This window comes from Eubalaena glacialis, chromosome 13, assembly GCF_028564815.1.
Source record: "Eubalaena glacialis isolate mEubGla1 chromosome 13, mEubGla1.1.hap2.+ XY, whole genome shotgun sequence".
In the NCBI taxonomy this organism is placed as follows: domain Eukaryota; kingdom Metazoa; phylum Chordata; class Mammalia; order Artiodactyla; family Balaenidae; genus Eubalaena; species Eubalaena glacialis.
This window is the reverse complement of record NC_083728.1, coordinates 65,672,586-65,699,758: the sequence shown is the minus strand read 5'-3', so window position 1 is coordinate 65,699,758 and position 27,173 is coordinate 65,672,586. Positions and strand designations below refer to the sequence as shown.

The window sequence follows — 27,173 nt, the reverse complement described above, 5'->3', positions numbered from 1 at the left end:
AGTCCCTCAAGGTGGCCTTTTAAATTCCCCTTAGGATCTCTGTGTTTCAGAGCAGTGGGTGTCAAGGAGCATGTATTCATAACCAATGTCTTTCTATCTACCACCACCCATCTGATCTGCTGTACTTTGGATTAATTTCTTACTAGCAAACTGTCTTTTTTAGAGAGTATTTATGTAGCAGTGGGACACGTTTCTCAGTAAATAGCTATACATCAATAAATACTAATGTAGTCAATGAAATATTTATTGAATATCTGTGTTCCAGTCTCTATGGGATATGATGTTGAGGAAAAAGGATACAGTCCCTACCCTCATGGGGCTTACAGTCTAGTGAGGGAGACAAACATGAATCAAATAATATACAAACAAATGTAACCTTGCACTTGTGTCCAGTTACAAGCAGAGGGAGGTACACGATACGCTGAATGCCTCTGCTGGGCAGATTTGATCTATCTGGGAAAGTTAGGGAAGGTATCCCTGAGAAAGTGTCACGTGGGGAGGAGGAGGCCATGAGTTCAGCTTCTGAGATGCTGTGTTGGAAATGTTTCTGAGATATCCAAGAAGAGATACTAAGTAGGCAGTTGGACTATATTTTGGGTATGGGTTCAGAGGACTGATCTGGGCTAGAGATGTACATGGAAAAGCCATCAGCGCATAAATGACAGTGGAAGCCAGAGCTGTGAATGAGATTGCCTAGGAGAGTAGAGAATTGGAACAGAAGAAGACCTGTATCAGTTTATTATTTTACTAGAAATAGAGTCCCTGTTTTGGACATAGGTACTATCCACTCATAACCTTCTTTAGGTACCAGCACTCTTCCTTGGAGGAACTATCCTTCTCCGTTTCTTGGTGGGGTTGACACCATCCCCAGTTCCAGGGGTGAGTATATAATTGAAGCCCAAGTCATCACTGTCTAACACAATTGTATACAATGTAAGTGTATGACAACACAATTGTATAACATCCCCCTGGTCTCAGTGATTGATTCCAGATGGTCATATGACCCAGTTCCGGCCAGTGAGAGTCAGGCCTTGGATATTTGTGGGACTTGTTGTGGCGGCTGCTGAGAAGATGCCCCATAAGCCTGGAATGCCCCTACAAGGGGAGGACCTGCCTGAGAATGAAACGCAGAGTTGACAGATGGAGAAAGACTGGGTTTTCTTGACATCGAGGCTGGCTTTACCTGGATGATTAAGTTACATGTGCTTATAAATTTGTTTTCTGCCTTAATCTAGGGTAAGCAGGATTCACTAGTTAAAGATCATGGCTACTAAAAAATTCTTGACATACCCATTCATGAACTTCTTTAAAGAAAATACCAGTAAGGAATTCCCCAGTGGTCCAGTGGTTAGAACTCCAAGCTTCCACTGCCGGGGGCCCGGGTTCAATCCCTGGTCGGGGAACTAACATCCCGCAAGCCACGTGGCTCGGCCAGAAAAAAAAAAGAAAGAAAGAAAGAAAATACCAGTAAAATATTGTGCTGGAGAAGGAACTCGCCCCCCAAAAGGTAACTGAATCACTAAGATTTTGGGTCCCCCTGATTAGAGGGACTTCTTTGCTAGAATTTGATGTCCTCCCAAAAAGAAAGGTGCCACACTACTGTAATGTTCACTAGGGATAAACTAGCAGACTTGAAACCAATTCCCCTGATCAAAGCTGAAGAAAAGCAAGACAGACTTTGTGCATACTGTAGATGAGATGAAGAAAATTAACATTTGAACTGAGAATAAAAGAAAGCTCTTACAAAGTCACGTTGAACCCAAGAATGTTTAAAACCTAGTTAGATATGTTGGGCTTCCCTGGTGGCACAGTGGTTAAGAATCTGCTTGCCAATGCAGGGGACACGGGTTCAAGCCCTGGTCTGGGAAGATCCCACATGCCGTGGAGCAGCTAAGCCCATGTGCTACAACTGCTGAGCCTGTGCTCTAGAGCCCGCGAGCCACAACTACTGAGCCCGTGTGCCACAACTACTGAAGCCTGTGCACCAAGAGCCCATGCTCCACAACAAGAGAAGCCACCGCAATAAGAAGCCTGTGCACAGCAATGAAGACCCAATGCAGCCAAAAAAAAAAAAAAAACCTAGTTAGATACGTTTATTCTAGAAAAGAAACAAGAGATTTAAGTCCATCCTATAATAAATTTGTCTGAAATACATGAAAGATTTTTTTATTTCCATAGGAATATAATTAATTTATTTATTTGGCCACATGGTGCAGCATGCGGGATCTTAGTTCCCCGACCAGGGATTGAACTTGCACCCCCTGCATTGGGAGCGTGGAGCCTTAGCCACTGGACCGCCAGGGAAGTCCCTATATTAATTTTTTTGGTTGCAACATACACACACACGCATGCTCCTAGAAACATCTCTCCTAATGAAGACACATGCCTTAAATATCATGCCTGAAGGATGGATGCTGAATGTTAGGGAGAAGAGCTGGCTCAGGGTTTTTTTGTTTTGTTTTGTTTTGTTTTGATATTTAAAATTTACAGCACAACCAGATGACCATGATTCAGATTTAGAATTTATTCACATTTATTCCTTTTTGCAAATGTCTTTAAAATACATTCATTTAAATTTTTGCTATAAATCAGTCTAGAGCAGCAGATGTAGGTCTGTGCTAAGTACATTTTATAACAACTTCACAGAAGGGAAAAATGGCTTTGGACATGTTTTTGGAAACATTCGTGTGGTTACTCAAGGGAGAACTTGTACATTTTTTATATTTATGGTTTCTGCAATTTCCTAATAAGCCTTGGCACCCTGCCAAAGGCTATAAAAGTCTGAGTAAAATTTATGATCCTTCAACATGTTTAAAAAAAAAAAAAACACTCTATTGTAGATTAGTTGGATTAAAGGAGCCTGACAGCAGTTTCCTTTAATTGAAGCACAAAGTATCTTTTAAACCGCAGTGTCCATGGTAAGTTTTCTTCTGATTTCATGTTAATTCTCCTCATTTACACATGTCCTGAGAATCTCACATGTTAAAAGACAAAGATCTTGGACCCTACATCTTACAGATCAGGTTCCCTTAACCTGTGTTTTTGGTTCATCATAGGGGTCCCTGTGCTTTCCTGTTCTAATTATCTATTTCCCAAGCCCACCTCTTGGGGGATCAAACAGCAAGTTTAATTTTAAGTATGTTGAGTGTAGGAACCGTGACTTGTAGGTTTTGGAATTCAGCAAACTGCCCTGAATGTAGTTGGCACTTATATTTGTTGAACAGATGAACGGAGCTCCCTGGATCCCATCCACCATTCCAGAAGGACCAGTTCCAGGTGGCTTGAGTCCCAGAGGCTGGAGGCAGTAGAAATTACGGGCAAGATTAATCAGAGGATGGGGGAGGAAAAGCCAGCTGGGAACAGGTATGGAGTGGAAGACAGAATGCATGGAAAAGGGACTCCTGTATTCCCAACTCGGGGCAGAAAGAAGTTGGGGAAAGAATTGGAAAGAATTCCTACTGGGAAGGCAGCACTCTTGATTTCTCATGCTCCTCTATCCCCAGAAGCTACTAGGAGTTGGATCAACTCTTTTTCTGAACGTCAAATGTGTCTCCTCAAATAAAAGCAAGCAACTGTGCTATACATTGTGGCACTAAACTTACTATGGGGGGGGAGGGAGGGGAGCTCCAAAGAATTCCTGGAAAAAGTGCTGACAAGTAAAACATAAAGTCTATCTCATTATTCCCCCGATTATTTATGTATATGCTCCTTTTTTTCTTTTTCCTTGGATAATTAGGGCTCTCCTGCCTTATACAATGTTTAAGAGCCCGCTTGCAGTTAGTTACACATGTAAGTTGATGTCCATGCAATCAGCCCATGGGCAGAGGTTTTAGCAAGCCATCTTCAAAGCTGAATAACACAAGGTAAATACCAAGAGAAAGTGGAGAGGAAGCAAATGCCTAATCCATATACCACCTAAAAAGCCAAATAAAAGAATCCAGTCAATATTTTTTGTATCTTTCTTATACTTCAGCATTTCATCAAAGCAGAATGTGGAAGAAATATAGCCCAGGTGATTCACAGTGATTAATCAGTTTACTTGCTTATTCAAGAAGGAATGTAATAATATAAAATTTTTTTATGCTGCACATGTAGGTTCCAGCACAGATTTCCATATGAGTGCTGTCAACATTCAGTGCATGTGGCTTGTCACAGTATCATGGGGTCATTTGGCAAATATTTTAACACATGCCTTTCATGTTCTGAGTTGCTATAAAATTGAAGGTTTTCCTTTTCTGGTACAGGTGTGTAATATTTGCAAATGGATCATTTTTATTTTCATTCTTATTTGAGGTTGGCCCTGTGGTCAATCCATTTCCGTAGATAATACTGTGATAGTGGCCTCAAGTTGTGGGTATATCTCTGAGGTTCCATTTTTAAGCTAGTGACTCTCAAGCATTTTGCCACCTCAGGATACCTAAGAGATCTCTCACCCTTCCGTCACGCCCCTCAAGAACAGTTTCTCTAAATGCAGTAGCTCCCAGGGGTACTGGGGAGCATGCCTCACAGTGTATGGGCGTGGGGTGGGGTGCAAGTGCACCCCGCCCAGATGATGAGGGGACTTCCCTGGTGGCGCAGTGGTTAAGAATCCGCCTGCCAATGCAGGGGATGGGACACGGGTTCAATCCCTGGTCTGGGAAGATCCCACATGCTGCGGAGCAACTAAGCCCATGCGCCACAACTACTGAGCCTGTGTGCCACAACTACTGAAGCCCGTGCACCCTAGAGCCCGTGCTTCACAACGAGAGAAGCCGCGGCAATGAGAAGCCCGCGCACCACAAGGAAGAGTTGGCCGCCGCAACTAGAGAAAGCCCGCGCGCAGCAACAAAGACCGAACACAGCCAAGAAAAAAAAGATGATGAGCTCAAGACAGATGTAAGAAACTGGCCCAGAGCCGTCCAGATGGGTAAGGAGCAAGTTGGGATTTAGCCCTTGTTTCCCAGACTCCAAAGTCCCTCTCCTTCCCCCACTGTGCTACCTCATACTGACCAGATGCTTGTATCTTAGATGTTCACTGTCTTAGTTTGTACCTGCTGCTCTCACAAAATACCATAGACTGGGTGGCTTAAACAAGAGACATTTATTTCTCACAGATATGACAGCTGGGAAGTCCAAGATCAAGGTGCCAGCTGATCTGATGTCTGGTGAGACCCTCTTCCTGGCTTGCAGGCGGATGTCTTCTCCTTGTGTCCTCACATGATGCGGAGAGAAATCATCTCCTTTGTGCCTCTTTTATAAGGGCACTAATCTCATTTATAAGGCCTCCACCCTCAAGACCTAGTCACCTCCCAAAGGCCCATCTCCTAATATCATCACATTGGGGGTTAGGATTTCTAATATATGGATTTGGGAGACGGGACACAAACATTCATTCCAGAACATTCACTTTATGTTTATTTGGAGGAGCTTGGGTGAGAGAGAATGGTGTTTATAATGATAGAAACACTTTTTTCCTTTGGAGGGGACTTAGGATGTGAATGTATAAAACAAAAACCACTTTTGTCAAGTGTGCATGCCAGCTTCAGCTGAGAATCTTGGGGAACTTTATACATGACACAGAACTACCACTGCTGTTACTGCCTGGATAGTAACAAGAGCTGCTGTCCAGAGATCTCCATGGCCCAAGGACTCACTCCCACATTTCCAGATGAGTGCTAGGAGATGAGGTTCTTAAACTAAGATTCCTAATTTGGTGCCCAGCTGAAAGGAAAACCAAGGCAACAAAAGATAGACTTATATGTTGACTCCTTAAACAGTTGAGAATTGACAGAACAACATGCAGAGGAGTGGAGAATCCAAGGTGAGTAGGAAGAATGGAATCACAAACTAATTCAACATACCTTAGCAAAAACAAAACCTATCTAAAAAGAACAGGTCTTGTTTGCCTTCTCTTCTTTAGAATACATATGTTCTGGTCATAAGAACTCTTCCATATATACATATGGAGATCATCCTGGATTATTTGGATGGGCTCAGTATAATCACAAGGGTGCTTATAAGGGAAAGAAGAAAGAGGGAGAGTCAGAGGAGACGTGACATCAGAAGCAGAGTTAGAGAGATGCAGCCTGAGAAAGGCTTGACCAATCATTTCTGGCTTTGAAGATGATGGAAGGACCATGAGCCAAGGAAGGCAGGCAGCCCCTAGAAGCTGGGAAAGGCAAGAGAATAGAGTCTTTCCTAGAGCTTCCAGAAGGAACCAGCCCTGCCCATACCTTGACTTTAGCCCAGTGAGAACCATTTCAGACGTCAGACCTCCAGAAAGGTAAGATAATAAATATGTGTTGTCTTAAGCCACTAAGTTTGTGGTGATTTGTTACAGTAGCCATAGGAAACTTATACAGTCCCATCGAGTTTTTCCTCGTACTGGCAGAATGATGTCCAGTTTCATGTAGCTTTACAATAGCCTTCAGGGCCTGGCCCTTGCTCATCTCCTGTCTCACCTCCCTGGGACCCCACCCAGCTCTCTGTGATCCAGCCACTCTGGCCTTTCAGCATCTTCTGACTTAAAATGTTTCCTCTCTCTCCATGCACCCCTGCAGCTCATTACCCCTTGTTCATCCTGCAGATCTTAGCTCCAAGTTTCACAGGGACATCCATTTAAGAAATGTTTATAGAGTTCTAGGCACTATTCTAGGGGCTGGGAATAGAGAACAAAGCAGGAAGGGTCTCTGCTGTCCTAAGAGGGGTGGAGGAAGACCACAAACAAGTACCCAAATGATTAAACAAGGTCATTCCAGAGAGTGATGACCAAACAGGGTGCTGGGTTAATGGGCAATTTTAGGTGGCCGTCAGGGAAGGCCTCTCCAAGAGAAGATGTCTGAGCTGAGACCTGAATGATGAGCAGAGCTCCTTCCTCAGAGGGCCTCCCCTAAAGCCACTTCCTATCAGCTCTCCTTGAAGGTTTCTGTCACAGTGCTTACCTGGTGTTATGGACTGAATTGTGTCCTCTCCAAATTCATATGTTGAAACCCTAAGCACTAAAGTGACTGTATCTGGAGATGGGGCCTTTGTGGAGGTAACTAAGGTTACATGAAGTCATAAGAGTGCGGCCCCAATCCAAAATGACAGGTGTCCTAATAGGAAGAGAAATGCTTGTGCACAGAGGAAAGGCCATGTGAGGACACAGTGAGAAGGTGGCCACCTGCAGGCCAAGGAGAGAGTTCTTATCAGAAACCAACCCTGCCAACACAACACCCTGATCTTGGACTTCCAGCCTCCAGAACCGTGAGAAAATGAATTCCTGTTTAAGCCTCCAGGTCTGTGGTATTTTGTTATAGCGGCCTGAGCTAGTACATCTGGTTTATAAACCTACGTCAGCCAGACGAACGTCAGAGCCACCCAGCTAGTCTCCCTGCCTCGGCTTCTCCTCTTGTCCCTCCTACGGCCCAGTCTCTGCACAGTAGCCAGAGAGAACTTCCTGAAATGTAAATCACATTGTGTCACTCCCAATTCAGACTCATTAGCACCACACAGAACAAACTCCAAATTCCAAATTGTGGCCCCTCTCTGTCACTCAGACCTTTCTCCCCTCAAAAACACCCACCAAAGAGGCCCCTCCTGTTCGCCAGGCACCAAGCTCCAGCCTCAGGGTCTTTGCACTTGACCTTCCCTCTTCCTGGAGCACATTCTCCGTCTCTGCATGGCTGTCACCTTCTCAGATCCCCACCCCGCCCTCACTCATCCCACCTTAAGTGGAGCCCTCCCATCATGGTCTCATTACCCTGATCTAGTCTCCTTGGTTTTCACTGCCCGAAACGGTTTTTTTTTGCATCCTTGTGGGTCCCCACCGCCACCCCCCCAACCCCTTATGGGGCAGAGAGTCTGCCTTGCCCGCTGTTGAGCCCCGAGCACAGTTGGCTGTTGAAAATACAGGTGTATGAGGTGACATTTGGAGGGCGGGGGGTCTGAAGGACAGGAAGCCAGGCCCTCTAGGGTCCATCGCAGAGCTGCCACGGAGCTCCGTGCTTCCCTTCCTCATCTGCGGGAAAGGGGACAACAATGGTTGCCCGGAGGCTCCACAGAGTTACAACTGAGAGAGTAGAAAGTACCGGATAAGGATTTGCTAAATAAACAGTATCTCAGGGGAGGCCTCCGACACCCGAAACTAAGTCAGTTCCATGTTAGACGCTGTTCTAACTCCCTGCTCTTCTGCCCCGGGGCCGCTGCCCAGAAAAAACACCCACGGCGCCCATCAATTTGAATTGCATGTCCGCCCCAATCAGTTCTCAGGACGGGTGCGTCCCGGAACCGCTTGGCCCTTTATTGGCTCCACCCCGCGGCCCCAGCCCGGCTGGGACCGCGCGCCCACTTCAGGGGCGGCCCCGGAGCCCAGAGCTGAGGGTCGCCGCCGCCCGGCCCGACGTGGCGCCGCCACCGCCCCCGGTGCCGACGCTCGCGGGCGCAGCCAATGGCGGCCTCTCCCGAGCGGCGGGCGCGGCCTCCGGCCGCCAGAGGGCGCCGCGCGGGGGCAGCGGAGCCACCGCCACCACCGGTCGCAAAGGGAAGCTGCAAGCAAGCGCCCAGGCCGCCCCCGCCGCCGTTGCCCGCTCACCGCGCGCCGCTGCCTGCCCGCCGGCGCGGCCGTCCCCGCAGGTAGGTGGGCGCCGGCGGGCCCAGCCGCCCGCTTGGCCCGCGCGCCGCCCCGACCCCCCGCCCGGCGCCCCCGCCCGGCGCGCGCCCGCCGCCGCCTCGTGCTCGCGCGCGGTCGGTAACGGACGCCGGGCGGGGGAGGGGTGGCGCGCTTGGCCCCCCGCGGCGAAGCGGCGGCCCTAGGGGCGGAGGGCTCGGCCACAAAGGGCGCGCGGCCCCGGCGGAGGGGCGGTCCGAGCGCGCGCCGCCGCCCGGGCCCCGCGGGCGAGTCGACGGGGGCGGGCGGGTCCCGGTCCCCTCCCTCCCTGGGGGCGGTGCGGGGCTCACCCTGGGGGCGCGTCTCCGCCAAGTGGGGCGCAGAGGGCTGCCGCTCCCTCCGTCCCAGCATGTGTTTCCGTTGGCAAAATACCTTCTCTCTGGTTAACTAAAAAAAAAAAAAAGGATTTTTTTCCCCCATTATTTGTATCTGTTCCGGTGATCTAGGACCCCTAATTCAGTACCTTGGGTTTGGGGGCGGGCAGGATGCTCGCGGGGCTCTTGGCTCGTTTATTTCGGGTTACTCCCCACCACCACCCCCCCTCCTTTTTTTTTTGCGCGGGGCGTACGTCTAGGACGCGCGGCGAATGGTTTCCTGTCTTATATTGTGGATACGGAGACGGCCGGGCTTTAGGTTTCTTTTCCCCACCCTTAAAGAATGAAGACCTGTCAGTTCCCATTAGCGTGAATTTCCTGTTGGGGACGGTCATTGCAGGGGTGTGGTCAAGCTGGAAAGCTCCGGCTGGTCCCGAGAGGTTGCGCCTGCACCCTGATTGGGTGAATTTTTCTGGAGTCGTGTATTTTCCCCGTCCCCCCATATGTAGTTAGGTATTTAAGAACCAAGAGTCTGCCTAAAGGCGATGTGAGCTGCCCAGGAAGGTGGCCACTGACCGCAAGGGACTCCTGAGCGCTTGGAATGTGGCTAGACCCAATGGAGATGCGCTCCCAGTGAAAAGACACACCTGATTTTATACACTTAGTAAGGAAAAAAAAGTAAAATACCTCATTCGTAATTTTTTTCTGCTTAAATCGTACAGGTTGATATGGTAATGTTTTGAACATATTGGGTTAATGCAAATATTAAAATTAATGTCACTGGTTTCATTTTACTCTTTTTTTAACATGGCTACTTGAAAATTTAAAATTAGATATATGACTCGCATTATATTTCTATTGGACAGTGTTCAGCCAGAGCATCAGAATGGGGGCAGGGGTAGCTGGGAGCCTATGCCATCTGCTTATTTTTAACTGCTTTTCTGATGGCATGTGGCCTCCTCTCTCTTAGCCTCTCAAGGAGCCCCCTGCTTCTTCCTTCTCACCCTCAACTGAACTGTCGAGCTGATTGCTTAATGAGGATCTTGTTCTAATTTGCAGAATAATTTAGTGGACAGAATTTTCTTTGTTGAAAAAAATGTCTGTATTTGCTGTGTATTGTAGTCTGGAAATAGTTGTGTAAGATTCGACTCAGAATCAGATCATGAGCTATCGAAGCTGAATATTTTCAATATTTGTGTGTGTGATGCAAAGAGCATGTTAATTTTCAGGGCCTCTGCCACCTAAATGCCTTCCTCCAAGTTACTGTGGCTTTTTCTTGGGCGCTCGTCATACCCTGACCTACACCCTTTTCCCTTCCCAGCCCTCAGATGCTGTCAGTTTTTGCCAATAAAAATGGTGATTGTCAACCATATTGTCCCCTAATTCTTAATTTTGATTAACTGTAAAACTTGCCAGTTTGGGAGGGTTAAATCAATGTTAAGTGGGAGAGAATCAATTACTATACATCCTCAACTTTAGGAATGGTGAGAGTGACTTTTGGAAAGTTGTGAGCATTCCAATAAAGGACAAGGTAGAAACAGAATATGTCTGTATTCTGTTGCCTTGGTTACTCTAGAAGGGCTTTCGAGAGAAAGTATGATGTGTGGAGACTTGACTTCCAGATAATATCTTGAGGTTTTTTTTGGTTTGTTTTTTGTTTTTAAATGAAAATACTTTTTCTCCAGAATCTTAGGATTGGAAGTGAAATTTGTTTTCTCCGAAGTGTGATGTGTTTACAAATCAAGAGGAAAACTTCAGATAGTATTTTTAGGGGGAAGAAATAGTAAAACATTAATCCAGAAGTTTAAAAGTTTATGCTTGTGACAATACATCTGTTTTATTTTTATTATTATTTTAAAATTTATTTTATTTATTTATTTTTGGCTGTATTGGGTCTTCGTTGCTGCGCGCAGGCTTCCTCTAGTTGCATCGAGTGGGGGCTACTCTTCCTTGCGGTGTGCGGGCTTCTCCTTGTGATGGCTTCTCTTGTTGCGGAGCACGGGCTCTAGGCATGCGGGCTCAGTAGTTGTGGCTCGCGGGCTCTGGAGCGCAGGTTCAGTAGTTGTGGTGCACGGGCTTAGTTGCTCCATGGCATTTGGGATCTTCCCGGACCAGGGCTTGAACCCATGTCCCCTGCAATGGCAGGTGGATTCTTAACCACTGTGCCACCAGGGAAGTCCCAATACATTTGTTTTAATTCACACACACACGAAGCATATTAAGTGGAGGTGAAAATTTTCTTTGATATAAAGAAACAAGGCCACTTGTCCTTACCAGGTTTTGCCCCAACAAGAAATTTGCTTTTTAATTTTATTATGAGGTTAACGATGTGTTTTTAGTTAATTTATTACTATTAATTCCACATACCTTTCAAAGCTTTGGGAACCAGGTAATGGATGCAGTAAGAGAGAGGCAGAAATTTTTCTGTTTCACAAATAAGGAAGTGGAACCTTTGTATTTTACTAGAATACCTCCTCTGCAGTCCTGGACGTGTCACTGACCCAGGGTCTGGGCGCCCCTGGGCAGGCTGTTTGGAAGATTTCACATCTTTCTTGTTCATTCCTCCCATACAGGGTTCCTGTATGAGGTGAGATGTTCCCTGGGCCTTAGGAGGGCTGGGCCCTATAAGGGGCACCCAGCACATGTTATTATATCTGACAGCAAGTTCAAAATGGATAGCTCGGGGGCAGGGGTGGGAGTGTGGCAAAAATATGAAATTTCCTTCTTGATGTTATTTAGCACAGCCTTCATCATGGGGGTTTCCTTTTCAGTAAAAGGGAAAAACTGTCTCATAAAGTATCCAGTAGGAGATTGAGTGTTCCAAGAAAGTGATAGAACATCTGTAATAATCTGTAATAATGTTTCCCTCCCTGGGTTTGTGGTCACTGAGGGATGTAATATATCCACGCGCTTTTGTTAAGTGTTACCAGAGTGAACGAACACTGTTGCAAGCTGGGGTGACAGGAACTTTAACTACTTTGTGTGCGTGTTTGTTTATGCCATTACCATGACAGGCTTGAGTCTGAGGGTAGCATTGAATACAGACTGGAAATTATAATTTTTCACTTCAAACTTAGGAATACCTTTTTAGGCAAAAATACAGGCACTGTGCCGCATTCCCTGGGGCACCTTCTCTGGTCCTGTGTGAGGGTGTCTCGGAAGTAAGGCTGTTTAATATTTATTCCTTGCATCTAAACACGTGATATTGTGGGCGGAGCGTATTTCCATTCAAAGCTCTGGCCCCGGAGTGCTATCCTAACTCCCTGTGTCCACGCTGTGGACACCCTCTGCTTGTCTGAGTTGCTTTAAATCATGTCCCTTGCACACGTCATCGTGTGTGCCTGCGTGTGCAGAGACGTGTGTTTGTCCTGTTCCTCTCGAGTGGCTTTGAAGTGCCCACCTGTCTGTCGCAGCTGCATGTGTTTTTCAGAGCCCAGCCCAGGGCCAGCGTAGCCGTGCTCGACCTCCTGGCACTCGCTGTGCGGAATTGCTCTGTGGATAGGAATTCAGGCTCGGAGCCAGCCTGGCTGGCTCAGCCACTTCCAGGCTGTGTGATCCTGGACTGTTTGCGTCACTTCTCTGTGCTTCCGTTTCCTCTTAAGTACCTACCTCGCAGGGTTCTTAGGAGGATTAGATGATTTAATATGTGTAAAGAACTTCGAACAATACCCGGCGTCCACTAAGAGGCTTCAGTGTTAGCTATTATTTCCATCTCTACCGGATATTGTAGTCACATTTCGTTTCCTTGGTGTTTTCTGATAAGGGGAGCTAGTTTATGAAGTTACCATGTAAGGCCAAAATTTCATGGTTTAGCATTTCATGGTTTAGTTATAGCTTTGTACTGGACTTCACTATAATGGGTTCCACCTAACAAGTACGGAATAAATATGTAAGGAATTATACTGGAGAACCAGGGGACCTTTGCTCCTGTAAAGCTTCAGAGTGAGTAACAAACTTAAAATCAGCTGATTCCAGGAAGGTGATGTATGTTCCAGCTTGTAAGAGTTTAGTTAATTGAATGCAATTCCTATCTAATTGAGTTTCTGACGTATTTTATTTATTTATTTTTACTGTTCAAAGCTCCCACCCCCATCTCTTTTCCTTTTTGTTTAAGGAGGAGGTGGTGTGGCTGACTTGCTTCTCCCCTGTTGGCAATGAATGAAACCCTTCACCGCACTCCTTGAGCTGCTTACGGTTTCAGGTTTTTCTCTGTCACTGTCTCTGGTTGATTCCCACCCTATTGATTTACTCCCTGCTTTGCTCCCTAAGGAGGTGGGGTCCACCTCAGCCGGCCCTGCTGGCGTCTGGTCACATCCTCTTGGCCCCGTCCTTTGGTTTGTCACGCTTGCCTTGAGTGAACAGCTGTACCAGGTACTTTGTACGGAGCGTTGTCTTTATGCTTGGCCACTTCATTCATTCTTCATTCAAGTTTTCATTGACTTGGACCCAGAGAGTGTAAGGTGATGAGGACTAAGAAAGATAGGGGGCCCCTGGAAGGGAATGATGGGGTGAGAGTGGGGTGTGGCGACAGAGTTGGGGGGAGGGACGGCCTCTAAAGCTGACACTGAAGCCAAGACTCTGGGGTGAAAGGCCCGTGCAGATCTGGGGAGAGTGTCGGGGGGGCAGAGGGAAGAGCAGGCACGAGGTCCCGGAAGCACAGAGCCCTTGACTCATCCCAGGAACCCACAGGAAGAAGGCCAGTGCGAACGGCTGGGTGAGGGCGGCGTCACAGTCAGGAGTCTAGATTTGATTCTGAGTGCGCAGGGGACGCTGGCAGAGGATTTTAAGCAGGGCTGTAATAACCGACTTGTGCTTTTAAAGAGCATTCCTTTCAGTTTAGTGTGGGAACTGCATGGGGGAGGGGACAGTGGAGAGGATAGGGAGCTGAGAGCAGAGGTGGGAGAGGAGGGTATTCGACATCCACCTGTGGCTCAGGCGGAGGTGGCAGAGGAGGGTTGAGAACTGACAGATTTGGGGTGTCCTGCATGTATTTTGACAGTATCACTGATAGAACCTTTGTCGGTGGATTGATTGGATGTGGTGAGAGAATGGTTTCTGGTTTGAGCAATTGGCCAGAAGGTGGTTTTAGTACTGAGAAGGTAAGTTTGGGCAAAAGGTTAGTCTTGGGAGGAGGGCGTAGGATTAGGGGGCATTTAGTTAAAAACGCTGAGTAAAGGTCTCAAACTGACCCAGAATTTTGTATGGGCCTTATGCATATCAGTGTAGGATAGAAGGCCTTTTTGTAAATGGTGTTTGGGCAACTGGTAGCTATTTGGGAGGGAAATACACACACACGCACGCGCGCGCGCGCGCGCGCGCGCGCGCGCGCGCGCGCATGTATCCAGTTTAAGAAAAAAAAAAATTTTAATGGAACTGAGAATACTAGAAGAAAATGTGGAGAATTATTTTACGATCTCAGAGTGGTGCAGGCGTTTCTGAGTATGTCAAAATCCAGAAGCCATAAAAATAAGTATTGATAAACTCAGCTACTTAAAAATAAAACTTTTGCTATCAAAAAGTACCAAAACCGGGACTTCCCTGGTGGCGCAGTGGTTAAGAATCCACCTGCCAATGCAGGGGATACGGGTTCCATCCCTGGTTGGGGAAGATCCCACATGCCGCGGAGCAGCTAAGCCCGTGTGCCGCAACTACTGAGCCTGCACTCTAGAGCCTGCGAGCCACAACTACTGAGCCCATGTGCCACAACTACTGAAGCCCGCGCACCTAGAGCCCGTGCTCTGCAACAAGAGAAGCCACCGCAGTGAGAAGCCCACGCACGCAATGAAGAGTAGCCCCTGCTCACTGCAACTAGAGAAAGCCTGCGCGCAGCAGCAAAGACCCAATGCAGCCAAAAAAAAAAAAAAAAATACCATAACCAATGTCAAAAGATTGACATCACATTGGAGAAAATAATAATAACATCACAAAGGACTGCTTTCCTCAACACATAAAGAACTTCCATAAGTCAGAAAAGCTCAGCCTGGAAGAAAAATGGGTGAAGGAAATGAAACAGTTCATGGAAAAGGAAGTGCAAACAACTCTCAAATCTGAAGAGGTGTTCGGCCTCACTAATGATAGACTAAAACAAGCCAGGACCCCAACCACAGTTGTCACACTGTTTCTCATCTCCCTGACAGCGATGGAAACATTTGATAATTTCTTGGTGAAGGGGTAAAATAGCAACCCTTGTGCACTGGTGGTGGGTAGGGTCATTTGGTAAAACTTGGCAGTAGCTGGCAAAATAAAGAAATGTACATACCTTTCATCCTACGGAAATTCTTTGAAGATATGCATATATGAAATGTTCTGTGTACCTGGTGAACTTTTAAAGATTGGAAACAACCAAAATGTCCATGACTAGGGGGCTGGTGATGTTATGGTGCAGCCATATCACGGAGCACATTGCACGGCTGTTAAAGGTAATGCAGCTTGATACGTGCTGATATGGACTGACCTTCAAGATATGAGGTACCAATCGAGAAAAGCAAGGTGCAGAACACGTTAGGAGCCCCAGTTTGTATAAAAAATAACGTATGCACAGGATATTTTTAACTTTTTATTTTGAAATAATTATAGACTCACAGGAAATTGCAAAAGTCGTATATAGAATCCCATGAACCCTTCCATCTGCTTCCCCCAATGGTGCCATCTTACCTAACTGTAGTGCAATAGCAACGTCAGGAAACTGACATTCACATAATGCTGTTAACCAGACTACAGACCTGACTCAGTTTTACATTCACTCGTATGTGTATGTGTGTGTGTGTATCTATGCAGTTTCATCCCATGTATAGATTCATGTAACTACCATTACAATCAGCATACAGCTTGGTTCACACTGTGTCTTTGTCAGGACACATAACAGATCAGTAACAATGGTATTGATTGATTGCCTTCACAGGGCAAGTGGGTGGTTGAATGACAGGGTTGGGAAGGCGACATTGCTTTTTGCTGTCATAATATTTAAACTCCTGCTCTCCGAACAGTGTGTGATGTCTGGACACCCAAGTAGAACTACCAGGTAGAGGGTATCTAGCAAGCTCTGCCAGGGGACAGACGCGGGGAGTTGTCGGGCCCTAGATGAGTGTATTTAACATCTGGGCAGAGCAGGAAGTCCCTGAGGGGAGAGAGTGCCTGGGGGAAGGGGGGTCTGATGACGCCCCAGGGCCCTCACGTTTAGAGGTCAGCTGGAGATGAAGCCCCTGTTTTGAGGAGACAGTGGACACCTGTCATGTGCTGCTGAGTTTGAAGAAGGAAAGTGATTGTTGGATTAACTTTTATCAAATTCTTCCTCACTTGAAAATTGAGGCCAGATTTTGTTGACTGGATCTGAAAATAAGATGGTGTATAAAGCCTTTATCGTTTTCTTTTAAAGTGAGATGGGGGGGGTGGGGAGGCTTTATTTCACAGGTAAGACTAATCTATGGTGGAAAAAAATCAGAACAGTGATTCCTGGGCTGGGGATGGGGCAAGGATTGGCTAGAGAAGGGGCCTGAGGGAACTTTCTGGAGTGATGGTGCTGGTGTGTCTCACCACCGGGGTCTGGGTTACATGAGTGTGTCGTTTGTTAAAAGTTGCCTTAAATTGTGTGCATTTTACCTTAAAAAACTGTAAACAAATGTGGAACCCCACGTAATGATATGTATGCTGAAGTGTTTAGTGGTAAATTATAATTGATGTCTGCCACTCAGTTTGCAGTTTACCAAAATTGGGTTGGTAGATGGACGGAAGTGTGGGCAGATGTAATAAATATAGCAAAATATTAATTGTAGGATATAGGCAGTATAGAGGTATATGTTCATTGTAAAAAAAAATTAACTTTACTGTGTGTGTAAAATTCTTCATAATAAAATTTAGGGGGAAAATCTACAGAACATGAAATGCCCAGCCATATTATATTTAAACATCACCTGATGTTACGTCTTACGTCCTCAAATCTTTTAAACTTTAAAGGAGGCATGGTATTTCATGCTGTTAAGAATCTGCGTCTTATTTTCTCTTAATCACTTGCTTGAGTTGTCAGCTCTCTTCCACCTGCCCTTTGTCCTTAAGAGGCCAAGGTTCAAGGTTTTCGAGCACTTTCTGGGGAAATAGCTCTAAGGCTCTTAACTTGGCGGATTATCATTACCCCGGAGTTCCTTCTGAGCCAACAGATTTACTTTTTGAGTGAACCTCAAACTAATTCCCCACCCCACCAGACAGGGGTTGGGAGACATGTGTCCTTCACGGAAGGAGAGGGGATGCTTCTTGTCTTTGGCTTCACTTCTTTTGTCCCAGTCCCTCTGGCCTGACCGCCCTGGACCCCCAAGTGCAGCTCTGGGTGCCTTTGAGCTCTAAGGTTCTGACTCTGTTTTAAGTAAAATAGAAGAAAAAGGCTGGTTGACCCGGTAAATCATCTTTCTAAGGAAGGGCTCAGAAGCTACGTAGACTTCTTTGAATACTTTATTTCTTTTCCCAGATATCATTTGTTTACAAGGTTAAAAAAAAAAGTTTTAAAGGTTTGCAGTGAAAAGACGCTGTCCCACCCCTTTCCCTGAACCCCTGGGTTTCTCTCACTGCTGTAGCTTTCTGTGATCCCATCTGGAGCTATTTTGTGTATACACAAACAAATATGAATATATACCCCTACCCCCTTTTAAAATAACAGAACAGGGGCTTACTGTGGACACTTGCACTTTGCCTTTTTTTCCCTCCAGCACAATTTATTCAACCATTTCCTTTTTTTAAAAAATTAATTAATTAATTAATTTATTTTTGGCTGTGTTGGGTCTACGTTTCTGTGCGAGGGCTTTCTCTAGTTGCGGCGAGCGGGGGCCTCTCCTCATCGCAGTGCACGGGCCTCTCACTGTCACGGCCTCTCTTGTTGCGGAGCATGGGCTCCAGACGCGCAGGCTCAGTAGTTGTGGCTCACGGGCCTAGTTGCTCCGCGGCATGTGGGATCTTCCCGGACCAGGACTCGAACCCGCGTCCCCTGCATTGGCAGGCAGACTCTCAACCACTGCGCCACCAGGGAAGCCCCAACCATTTCCTTTTTGACAGGCATTGAGTTAATTTCCCATCTTTTTTCTCTTAGAAATAGCGCCTCTTTAAAGAACCTTGTAAATATTCATACATATGAATTAAAAAATTTTTTATTATGGAAATGGCCAGACATGTTCAAGTAGAAGAGCAGAATGAACCCCACATACCCTCCCCTCATCCAGCTGGAGCAGTGTGCCATGTTTTTGCTACTCTTGTTTCATGCCCACCCATTTACCCCCCTTTAAGCTAGACTATCTTAAAAACAAATTCCAGAAACAATGCTGTTTTACTTCAGTATAACGGGCTTTTTATTTTTTTTAATTTTTTTATTTTTTAAAGCTTATTTATTTATTTATTTATTTATGGCTGTGTTGGGTCTTCGTCTCTGTGCGAGGGCCTTCTCCAGTTGTGGCAAGCGGGGGCCACTCTTCATCGCGGTGCGCGGGCCTCTCACCATCGCGGCCTCTCCCGTTGCGGAGCACAGGCTCCAGACGCGCAGGCTCAGCAACTGTGGCTCACGGGCCCAGCCGCTCCGCAGCACGCGGGATCCTCCTAGACCAGGGCCCGAACCTGCGTCCCCCGCATTGGCAGGCAGACTCTCAACCACTGCGCCACCAGGGAAGCCCTAACGGGCTTTTTAAACTTTTAATTCTGGATAATTTCAAACATAGTATTTTAAGGCAAATACCAGATACACATATAAATAGCAGTACTTCAGTAAAGTAACCAACTTTTAGATACAAGGTCAAAATATTTAGAACTGACAAATATTTAAAAGACAAAAAGCAAAAGTTACAAACTTCTAGTTATCAGATAAACAAGTGCTAGGGATATAATGTACAATGTGATAAATATAATTAACACTGCTGTATGATATATATGAAAGTTGTTGAGAGAGTAGATGAGTTCTCATCACAAGGGAAAAAATGTTTTTTTCTATTTCTTTAATTTTGTATGTATATGAGATGACGGATGTTCACTAAACCTATTGTGGTCATCATTTCATGATGTATGTAAGTCACATCATTATGGTTACACCTTAAACTTATATAGTGCTGTATTTCAATGATAATCTCAATAAAACTGGAAGGAGAAAAAATAAAAGACAAAAAGTATTAGCACCAGTTATGAGCCTCCAGGGTATTCCAGCCTCCCTCCCCACTCTACACTCTGAAAAAAGGTAGAGTTAAAAATAAAACTTGCTTACAAATGGTAAGCAATAATGAAACGAAAACATTTCAGCTCCGTACTTGAAACATGGGTGCCATTTCCCTGTCACGTGGGTCCAAATACATGGTTTATGTGACATGATGTCCTCTCAGCATTAGCTCTCAGTAGTCCTCATCCAGGGGTGACTGTGTGGACCCCCCAGCCCCTCCCCACCCCCTCCAAGGGGCATTTAACAATATCTGGAGACACTAGTTTGTCCCAACTGAGGGGAGGAGGTGCTGCTGGCATCCAGTGGGTAGAGGCCAGGATGCTGCCAGCATCCTGCAGTGCACAGGACAGCCCTCCGTACTAGAGAACTATCTGGCCTGAATGGCTGAGGTTGAGAAACCCTAGTTTAGGACATTGGGAGACGATGTTTTATCCGAGATCTCTTCTCTGTGGTTCTCCCGTTGCTTTCTGGGAACTGCTTAATGAGCGTCGACTAGTCAGGTTAAATACTAATGGTGTTGACATTTGCCAGTGTTACATCGAAGGTAAACCCTTACCTTCCAGAAAATTCCAATTAAAGTAACTTCACTTAGATCCTTATTCTATCAGTTGTACGAAGAAGGATTGTTTCAAAAAACACAGATAAGGTTTAGACTCTGCTCACAAGGAAGTCAAAACCCCTCAGAGGCAAGCGGACGTGAAACCATTTTGCTTCTGGAAAGCTTCCAGAAGCAAAACAAGGCCAGGACTGTTCTTGTGGCTGCTTCCGCGTGCATAGAGACAAAACCTGTCGTCGAAGGAAGGAAGGTGAAATGGGGAGAGAGAGATGACTTTAGCGTGGGGATTGTTTAGGAGGGGCCGACAGCGTCTGCGTGGCTGTTAAGGGGAGTGAGCAGAGTGTGGAAGCCCTCTGCTCCTGGCGCACGAGACGGTGGGGACCACAGGCACGACTCAGGTGGTGTCCTCGGCGTCCAGGACCCTAGTCAAGGCGGCGGAGATGGACGTGTCCACAGCTAAGCGTGTGACAAGACCTAGATTATGGGTGTTTTAACTGGGGTCCAGGAGCCCCGTGCCTTGTGTAATTTCTTGCCTGTTTCTTTCCAGATTTCTCCTTTAGAAAGTGGATGTGTGGGATAACATGTCCAGTGTGTCCGAGGAGAGAAGAAAAAGGCAGCAGAACATTAAGGAAGGACTACAGTTTATACAGTAAGGGCTCACTGCATGCCTCATGTTCTCGTCGTGGAGTAACTCCTTTTGGTGTGGCTCTGCATGTAGCAGGGATTAGGAAACCTTTAGTTATGTTTCAGAAGTCCTGTTCTTTTGGGTTAGAAATTAGATATTTTTGTTCCAGCAGTATATTCTGCTCTTGGACATTGATTTCTTTCTGTTCTGAAGTGGATCTTGCTGTCGCTGATTTTTAGGGCTGAAATCCTTAAGTATCCTCTAAAATGTTAGACTGAGGAATTTGAACCTAATCTCATAAGAACAGTTCTGATGAGTGAAAATCAACATCTGTCAGCACACAGGGCTTTTGTGATCGCACTCTTTCTGTTAAGAAGCTTGGTCTCTAACTGGCCTTCATGAAGCACGTCAGTGACAGGACCACAGCCCGGGTGGCCATGTCCAGGCAGAAAGGCCTCTTTGTCCCTCCTGGGAAGGGGACATTCTTCCCCTCTGTTTTATAGTAAATTGAATCAAATAGTACTAGTGGTTCTATACTATTTTAAAACTTTTTCGGCATTTGAAGAATTAGGCTGTCTTTAATTAGAAGTAGATTTGCAGGGAAAATGTTATACTTACTCAAGAAAATACAAAGGAATAGTTTTAGATTTTTTTTTTTCATGACTACAGTTATATGTGAATAATGGTCGTAAAGGAGAAGTAGGTCTTTAAAATGAGAACCTCAGTTTTAAGATGACTCCTGGGTGAACAAATCCTGATAAGAACCCGATCATCAGAATTGATTTGTTTCTTCTTCTTAGGTCACCGCTGTCGTATCCAGGAACACAGGAACAGTATGCGGTAAGGACTCTGGGAAGGTCTGCTTGAGAACTCCACAAGTGGCCTGTGAACTGCCACGTGTAGCCTGGGTTGGCAAACCCAGATGTGGCCCCCTGTCTGTTTCATAAATAAAGTTTTATTGGAACACAGCCACGCCCATTTGTCAATGTGTTATCTGTGGCTGCTTTCACGACATGGTGGTTGAGACAGAGACCTTATGGCTCACAAAGCCTCAAATCCCTACTATCTGGCCATTTACAGAAAAAGTTTGCTGACCCATGTATATATAAGACAACATTGTTTTTTTCCGGCGTACTTGGACAGTTGTCTTATTTTTTCTTTCCTCTATTAGTGTAGTTTTGAATTAATTTCTCTTGAGCCCCTTGACAATTGCTTTTAGCCTTTCATTTCATCGAAAATGAGGGGGACAGAATATGCTGAGAGGAAGAGTGCAGAGTATCCTCTGTTCTTCCTTAGAAGAGAAGTTGTAACAGAAGTAAAGAGGTGACTGGATAATTAGGGGAAAGAGCTAGAGAGGAATCTAGTTAGTTAGAGAGAAAGCCCAGCTGACTGGGTCTTGGACTAAAGGCCCTCAGTTCTGCAGACCGTTAGTTCCCCTGTGGCTTTGCATCTCTGTGGGTTTTGGTGCTTCTGAATGTCACTCCTTTCTCTCTGCCTCCCTCCCTCCCTCCCTCTCCATTCATTTCAGTCTCTCCCTTCCTTCCTTCCTTTTCTCCAAACAGACGTAGAACTGTAAAGTATGAGGACTAGCAATCACTTGGAGCAATCCTTTCATTTTACAAACGTGCAGTTGGGGTCCAGGGAGGTGAAACGGCCTGTCTCTCAAGTCACCTCAGCTGTTACAGGTTGATCTGGACAGTTTTCTTTATTACTTTCATCAGCTTAGACGTGAATTCGTAAAATGAGACAAAGAAGAGCTGAATGTTTATCTGATCCTTTGATAGGAAAGGACTTTTAAAATCTTAGAGCAATGATAGAAATCCTGAAGGAGACTTAAGAACATTTGCCCCTACCAGAAGAGTGTGTATACTTACACAGTAAGAAAAAGGTTTGCCATCCCCTCCCCATAAATCAGTAAATGACCTGGACATTTACAAAAGAAGAAACACAAATGGTCCATAAAAATGTGGAGAAGTTCAACCTCGCTGGTAATCAGATACGCAAATAAAAAAGGGTACCGTTTTTCACCTAGAAATGTGTAGATTTTATGTGTGCGTGCTCACGCACGTGTGCACACGTGTTGGTGGAGGTGCTCTGAAGCAAGCCGCTATAAGTATTCCTTGTTGTTGCCTTTTTGGAAGACAATTTAGAAATACTAGTCAGAAGCCTTAAAATCCTCGTTCCACTTGTAGGAATTTATCCCAGGCACAGAGTTGGCGATGTCAACAAATATTGACAAGGTGCTTTTGCAGCACTTCTCTTAATAATGAGACATTGAATTTTTTCTTGGAAAAAGCAAGCAAGATGAAACCCTAGCTGAAATAGCAGTGACTTGGCCTGGATTTGATAATTTCTTACAACAGTGCTTGTTGCTCTGTCAAATTATTTCCTCTGAAGTTTTAGATACAAAAATTAAAATTTGCTTACACTCTGACTTGTTCCTTGAAGGGTTTCAAGTGGTTACTTTCTTTTTTTTAGGTATATTTACGTGCTCTTGTGAGAAATCTTTTTAACGAAGGAAATGATGTTTATCGGGAACGTGATTGGAACAACTCCATGAGCCAATATTCAGAAGCTTTGAGTATAGCTGATTATGCAAAGTCTGAAGAAATTTTAATCCCTAAAGAAATCATTGAAAAACTATATATAAATCGTATTGCTTGCTATTCTAATATGGTGAGTTGTGATTTTTAAAGCAGTGTTTCTAGAGAGAAAAAAGGTTTTCAATAACATAGTATACTAGCGAAAGTCAGTTTTCTAATTTCAGTTTATAAGAAAGATGTATTAACTGCTTTTAGAGTGGCCTCAAGCTTTGAAAAATCAGCTTTGGCCAAATGCTTAGGGATTTAAAAATAATTTGTTTCTTAGATACTGGTCCTTGGAGATTCCCTTTTGAGTATGGCTTTTGGTGGGGGGTGTCTGCTCATAAAAAAGTCAGCCTGGGAAGATACAGGTGTTCACAGATGGGTACAGGGTACCCATCAGGTATCTCTGCTGACAGTTTGCTTCTTAGTCAAGATTCTCTTAGGAGCTTTTTTTTTTATAGCACAAAACAGTAGTTAGCCTTTAAAAGAATTAACACAAGCTCTTCACATGTCTGAACTTAGAAAGCAATATTTTGATGTGCTTATAATTTTCACTATAGACATTCAGTAAAATTTAACCATGAATTTAAGAAAAGTATCCATGTTGTCACCTAGTTCTTTGCTAATGAGCATTCATTGATGATTTGTTTTCTATAATATATTCCTTCTCAACTAGCTGCTTGGGAGTTACATTTCCATTTAACATTTTAATGAGCTCCAAAAAGGGGGTAGCTACAACTGAGAGGAAAATAGGACAGGTGAGTGACACATGGGGGCCTCAGCCATACCTGGAACGTTTTATTTCTCGAAGATCTGGGGTATTTTATGGCCAAATGTCTGGGTGGTGGGTACATGGGTAGCCACGATATTCTTTCTACTTTTGTGTATTTGAAATTTCATAATGAAAATAATTTTAAAAAAGACAAATAATACCACTAACTTTCAATTTAAAGGAAAAGTCTGAATTTGTTTCCATTTGCAGGGAGACATCATCACAAGACGTGAACTGTTTGATTGCTAACTTTATTTGGTCTTCCTCACCAGGGTTTCCATGATAAAGTTTTAGAAGACTGTGATACAGTCCTCAGTTTAAATGCCAGTAACTGCAAAGCTCTCTATCGGAAATCTAAGGCTCTAAGTGATTTAGGAAGGTACAAAGAGGCTTATGATGCTGTGGCAAAGTGCTCCTTGGCAGTGCCTCAGGTATGGAATTTATGTTTTAGTTCATTTGTTTACATCATAACCATTTTATTGATTCTGTGTAGAGAAATGGCCTTAAAAAGTTACATCTTCCAGCCAGCCACCCACCTGCTGCAGTTGGGAATAATTGCCCATAAAACAAGTGTCTTGACAGAGTATAAGTTACAACTGTTTTGCCTCTTCGTCTTTACAGTTAGTAAATATAGCCCTCCACTAATCATATATTCTCACTTTTTTCAGGATGAACATGTAATAAAACTAACTCAAGAACTAGCTCAGAAATTGGGATTTAAAATAAGAAAAGCATATGTTAGAACTGAGGTAAGGTGGAGTTCTCTCCATAAGGTATTTTTGTTTTGTTTTGTAGCTTGGAGTCAGTTCTGGTTTTAAATTAGTTTCTTAATTTTCTTTCAGCTCTCACTAAAAACAGTTCCTGGGGATGGGGCTACAAAGGTAAGGTTATTACTCTTGTAAGAATCGTAATACAAAAAAAAAAGAAAAGATAGAAGCATTAGTAGTTTTGTTTCTAATATTTTTGGTTTGTGTCTATTTTGAGACCTTTTTTAAAAAATTATTTATTTATTTATTTATTTATGGCTGTGTTGGGTCTTCGTTTCTGTGCGAGGGCCCTCTCTAGTTGCAGCAAGTGGGGGCCACTCTTCATCGCGGTGCGCGGGCCTCTCATTATTGCGGCCTCTCTTGTTGCGGAGGACAGGCTCCAGACGTGCAGGCTCAGTAATTGTGGCTCACGGGCCTAGTTGCTCCGCGGCATGTGGGATCTTCCCAGACCAGGGCTTGAACCCGTGTCCCCTGCATTGGCAGGCAGATTCTCAACCACTGTGCCACAAGGGAAGCCCTTTGAGACCTTTTTATTCCTCAAACACAAAAGTGGCCAGAGCTTCCTGCCCTAGAAAAAGAAAACAAACAACTCAAGTAATATCTGTTACTCTCAATCAGCATTTCCTGAAGGCCAATGGAGCATTTTACAGGATTTTAATAGATGTTAGGTTTTATTAGAAAAAGTGGGTCAGGGCCACATACTAATTTTAGGAGTCATTGGGTTAAACGTAATTAACAAGTTGTTTTTTAAAGGTAAGTCTTCTTAGAGCTGTGAGGATGCCACTGTGAGTTGGGGAGAGAGTGGTGGCTAGACTAGTCCCTCTGGAACTAGAAGCCTCCTGACTATCCTTTGAGAAATACTGGGCCACAAGAAACAAGTGCCAGTAGGCCAGCACCGTTTAACGCCACGTATTACAGAGGTTTACACGTTTTGTTTATTTCTGTCTTAATCGGAAGGAGGTCAAATGTGAGAACCTGCATTGCTCTCTTAGAGTGAGTTTTATAGCTTGCTTTATGGTTTAGAGTCCTGAAAATACTATGATCTATTATTTGGTTTAATTTCTAGGCTTTGAATTCTTCTGTGGAAGATATTGAGCCAGGTACGTTTTCACACACATCCTCTTAATCTGAAAAGTGCCAGCCTTAGACGTTATGTACATTATAGTGTTGTCAAATAAGATTGCTGTGTGGTTATTAGTATTAAAACAAGAATAATTTCAAAAACCACCTCTGTGCCTCTGGATGTGCCAGTGAGTGAGTGACAGTACTGGATGTCAGTGAGCAATCGTTCGATAGCCACTGTGGCTTCACCACCCTCTAGTAGCTCCATCCGAAAGGCGGCCAGCAGTTTTGAGAAAGAAGAAGTTTTCACAAGTCAATATATCTATTCCTGTGCAAAACAAATTATTTTTAGGATTACTTGTACTCTTTTATTTGAATTGCTTTCACTGTTGTATCTATTTATTTTTATAATTGCTTTCATATTTTCACCTAGCTCTTCATTTTTTCTATTATTGGCTATTAACACTAGTATTACATAAATACACTGAAAATAAGTGAGTACATGTCTATCCATGTTACAGATTTATTAACTCCGAGGCAAGAAGCAGTTCCTGTTGTTTCTATACCTGCATCCAGTTTTTCTCACCAAGTTGGAAATGAGCTGGCCTCAGTTCCCATTATGCCCTTAACTTCTATTTTGCCACTGCAAGTGGAAGAGAGTTCTCTGCCATCGACAGTGTTGGCAAATGGAGGAAAGATCCCCTTCAGTATGCCGGAAGCGTTTTTAGATGATGGAGATATGGTCCTTGGAGATGAAATAGATGACCTCCTTGATTCTGCACCTGAAACTAATGAAACTGTTATGGTAAATTTCAGTGTGACTCCTTTCTTCTGAAGACAGGCTTTTTTTTTTTTTTTTTTTTTTTAAATCGTAGTATAACCTGCTAGATATTTTTAGTATTGACTATAGAGTAAGCTTTGGGTTTCTTGAAAATTACTTTTGTCGTTTTCCAGTGGTAACTGGCTAATTTGGTCATTTCTTTAAATAAAAAAGGGAAATGTGCTAGGAATCACATATTATGGAAATGGTAAATTTAACTTTCTGACAAAGAATAGCCATTTGACATGTAAGGCAAAATGAATTCATGGATTAAGGACTTCTCATTCCTTAAGGATAATTCTCCTTTAACCATATACCATAAAGCAAGTGTCAGCAGACTTTGGTCCACAAGCCTGATCTGGCCTGCTGCCTGTTTTGTATGGCCCATGGACTAAGAATGGTTTCTAGATTTTTACATGGTTGGAAGAAAAAAAATAATAATAATATTTTGAGACACATGGAAATATTTCATGACACTGTAGTAACAGAGTTGACTAGTTGTAATAGAGACCGTGTAGTCCACAAAGCCTACAATATTAATATCCAGCCCTTTATAGAAAAGTTCACTGACTCCTGCCGTGAAGTATATTAAAATAGTGGCAGCAGTAGGATGATGATGGGGGTGGAACTCAGTGCTGGTTTCCAGGGTGGGTGAAACCAGTGATGTCCCCGTGGAGCTGACAGAGAGAAGATGTAAAAGGCAGACAGATGGGGGGTTGGTTCCTACCACTTTGATCTTGGGCAGGTTATTTCACCTTTCAGTCCCTCGGTTTTCTCATCTGTACCGTGGCAGCCCTAGTAGGATACATCTCAGAGGGTTAGGAGGATTAAATAGATGGTATATGATTTATCATAGTATAAGGCAC

At 44.5% G+C, this 27,173-nt stretch overlaps 1 protein-coding gene across 3 annotated transcripts in view; it reads left to right on the top strand.

Moving 5' to 3' along the window:
- The first annotated feature begins 8,408 nt into the window (after positions 1 to 8,408).
- ZC3H7A (zinc finger CCCH-type containing 7A) overlaps positions 8,409 to 27,173 on the top strand; it is a 34,939-nt gene continuing 16,174 nt past the window's right edge. Inside the window, exons 1-9 of one of the 3 annotated variants that reach the window (XM_061208871.1) lie at positions 8,409 to 8,592; positions 20,224 to 20,325; positions 21,102 to 21,141; positions 22,780 to 22,977; positions 23,931 to 24,089; positions 24,327 to 24,407; positions 24,501 to 24,539; positions 25,492 to 25,525; positions 26,009 to 26,292. In XM_061208871.1, coding sequence (XP_061064854.1) covers positions 20,258 to 20,325; positions 21,102 to 21,141; positions 22,780 to 22,977; positions 23,931 to 24,089; positions 24,327 to 24,407; positions 24,501 to 24,539; positions 25,492 to 25,525; positions 26,009 to 26,292 — 903 coding nt within the window. In that variant the 5' untranslated portion in view covers positions 8,409 to 8,592; positions 20,224 to 20,257. Of the gene's footprint in view, positions 8,593 to 13,259; positions 13,312 to 20,223; positions 20,326 to 21,101; positions 21,142 to 22,779; positions 22,978 to 23,581; positions 23,645 to 23,930; positions 24,090 to 24,326; positions 24,408 to 24,500; positions 24,540 to 25,491; positions 25,526 to 26,008; positions 26,293 to 27,173 lie in introns of those variants that run through there. The other 2 variants (XM_061208872.1, XM_061208873.1) reach the window with 2 other exon arrangements.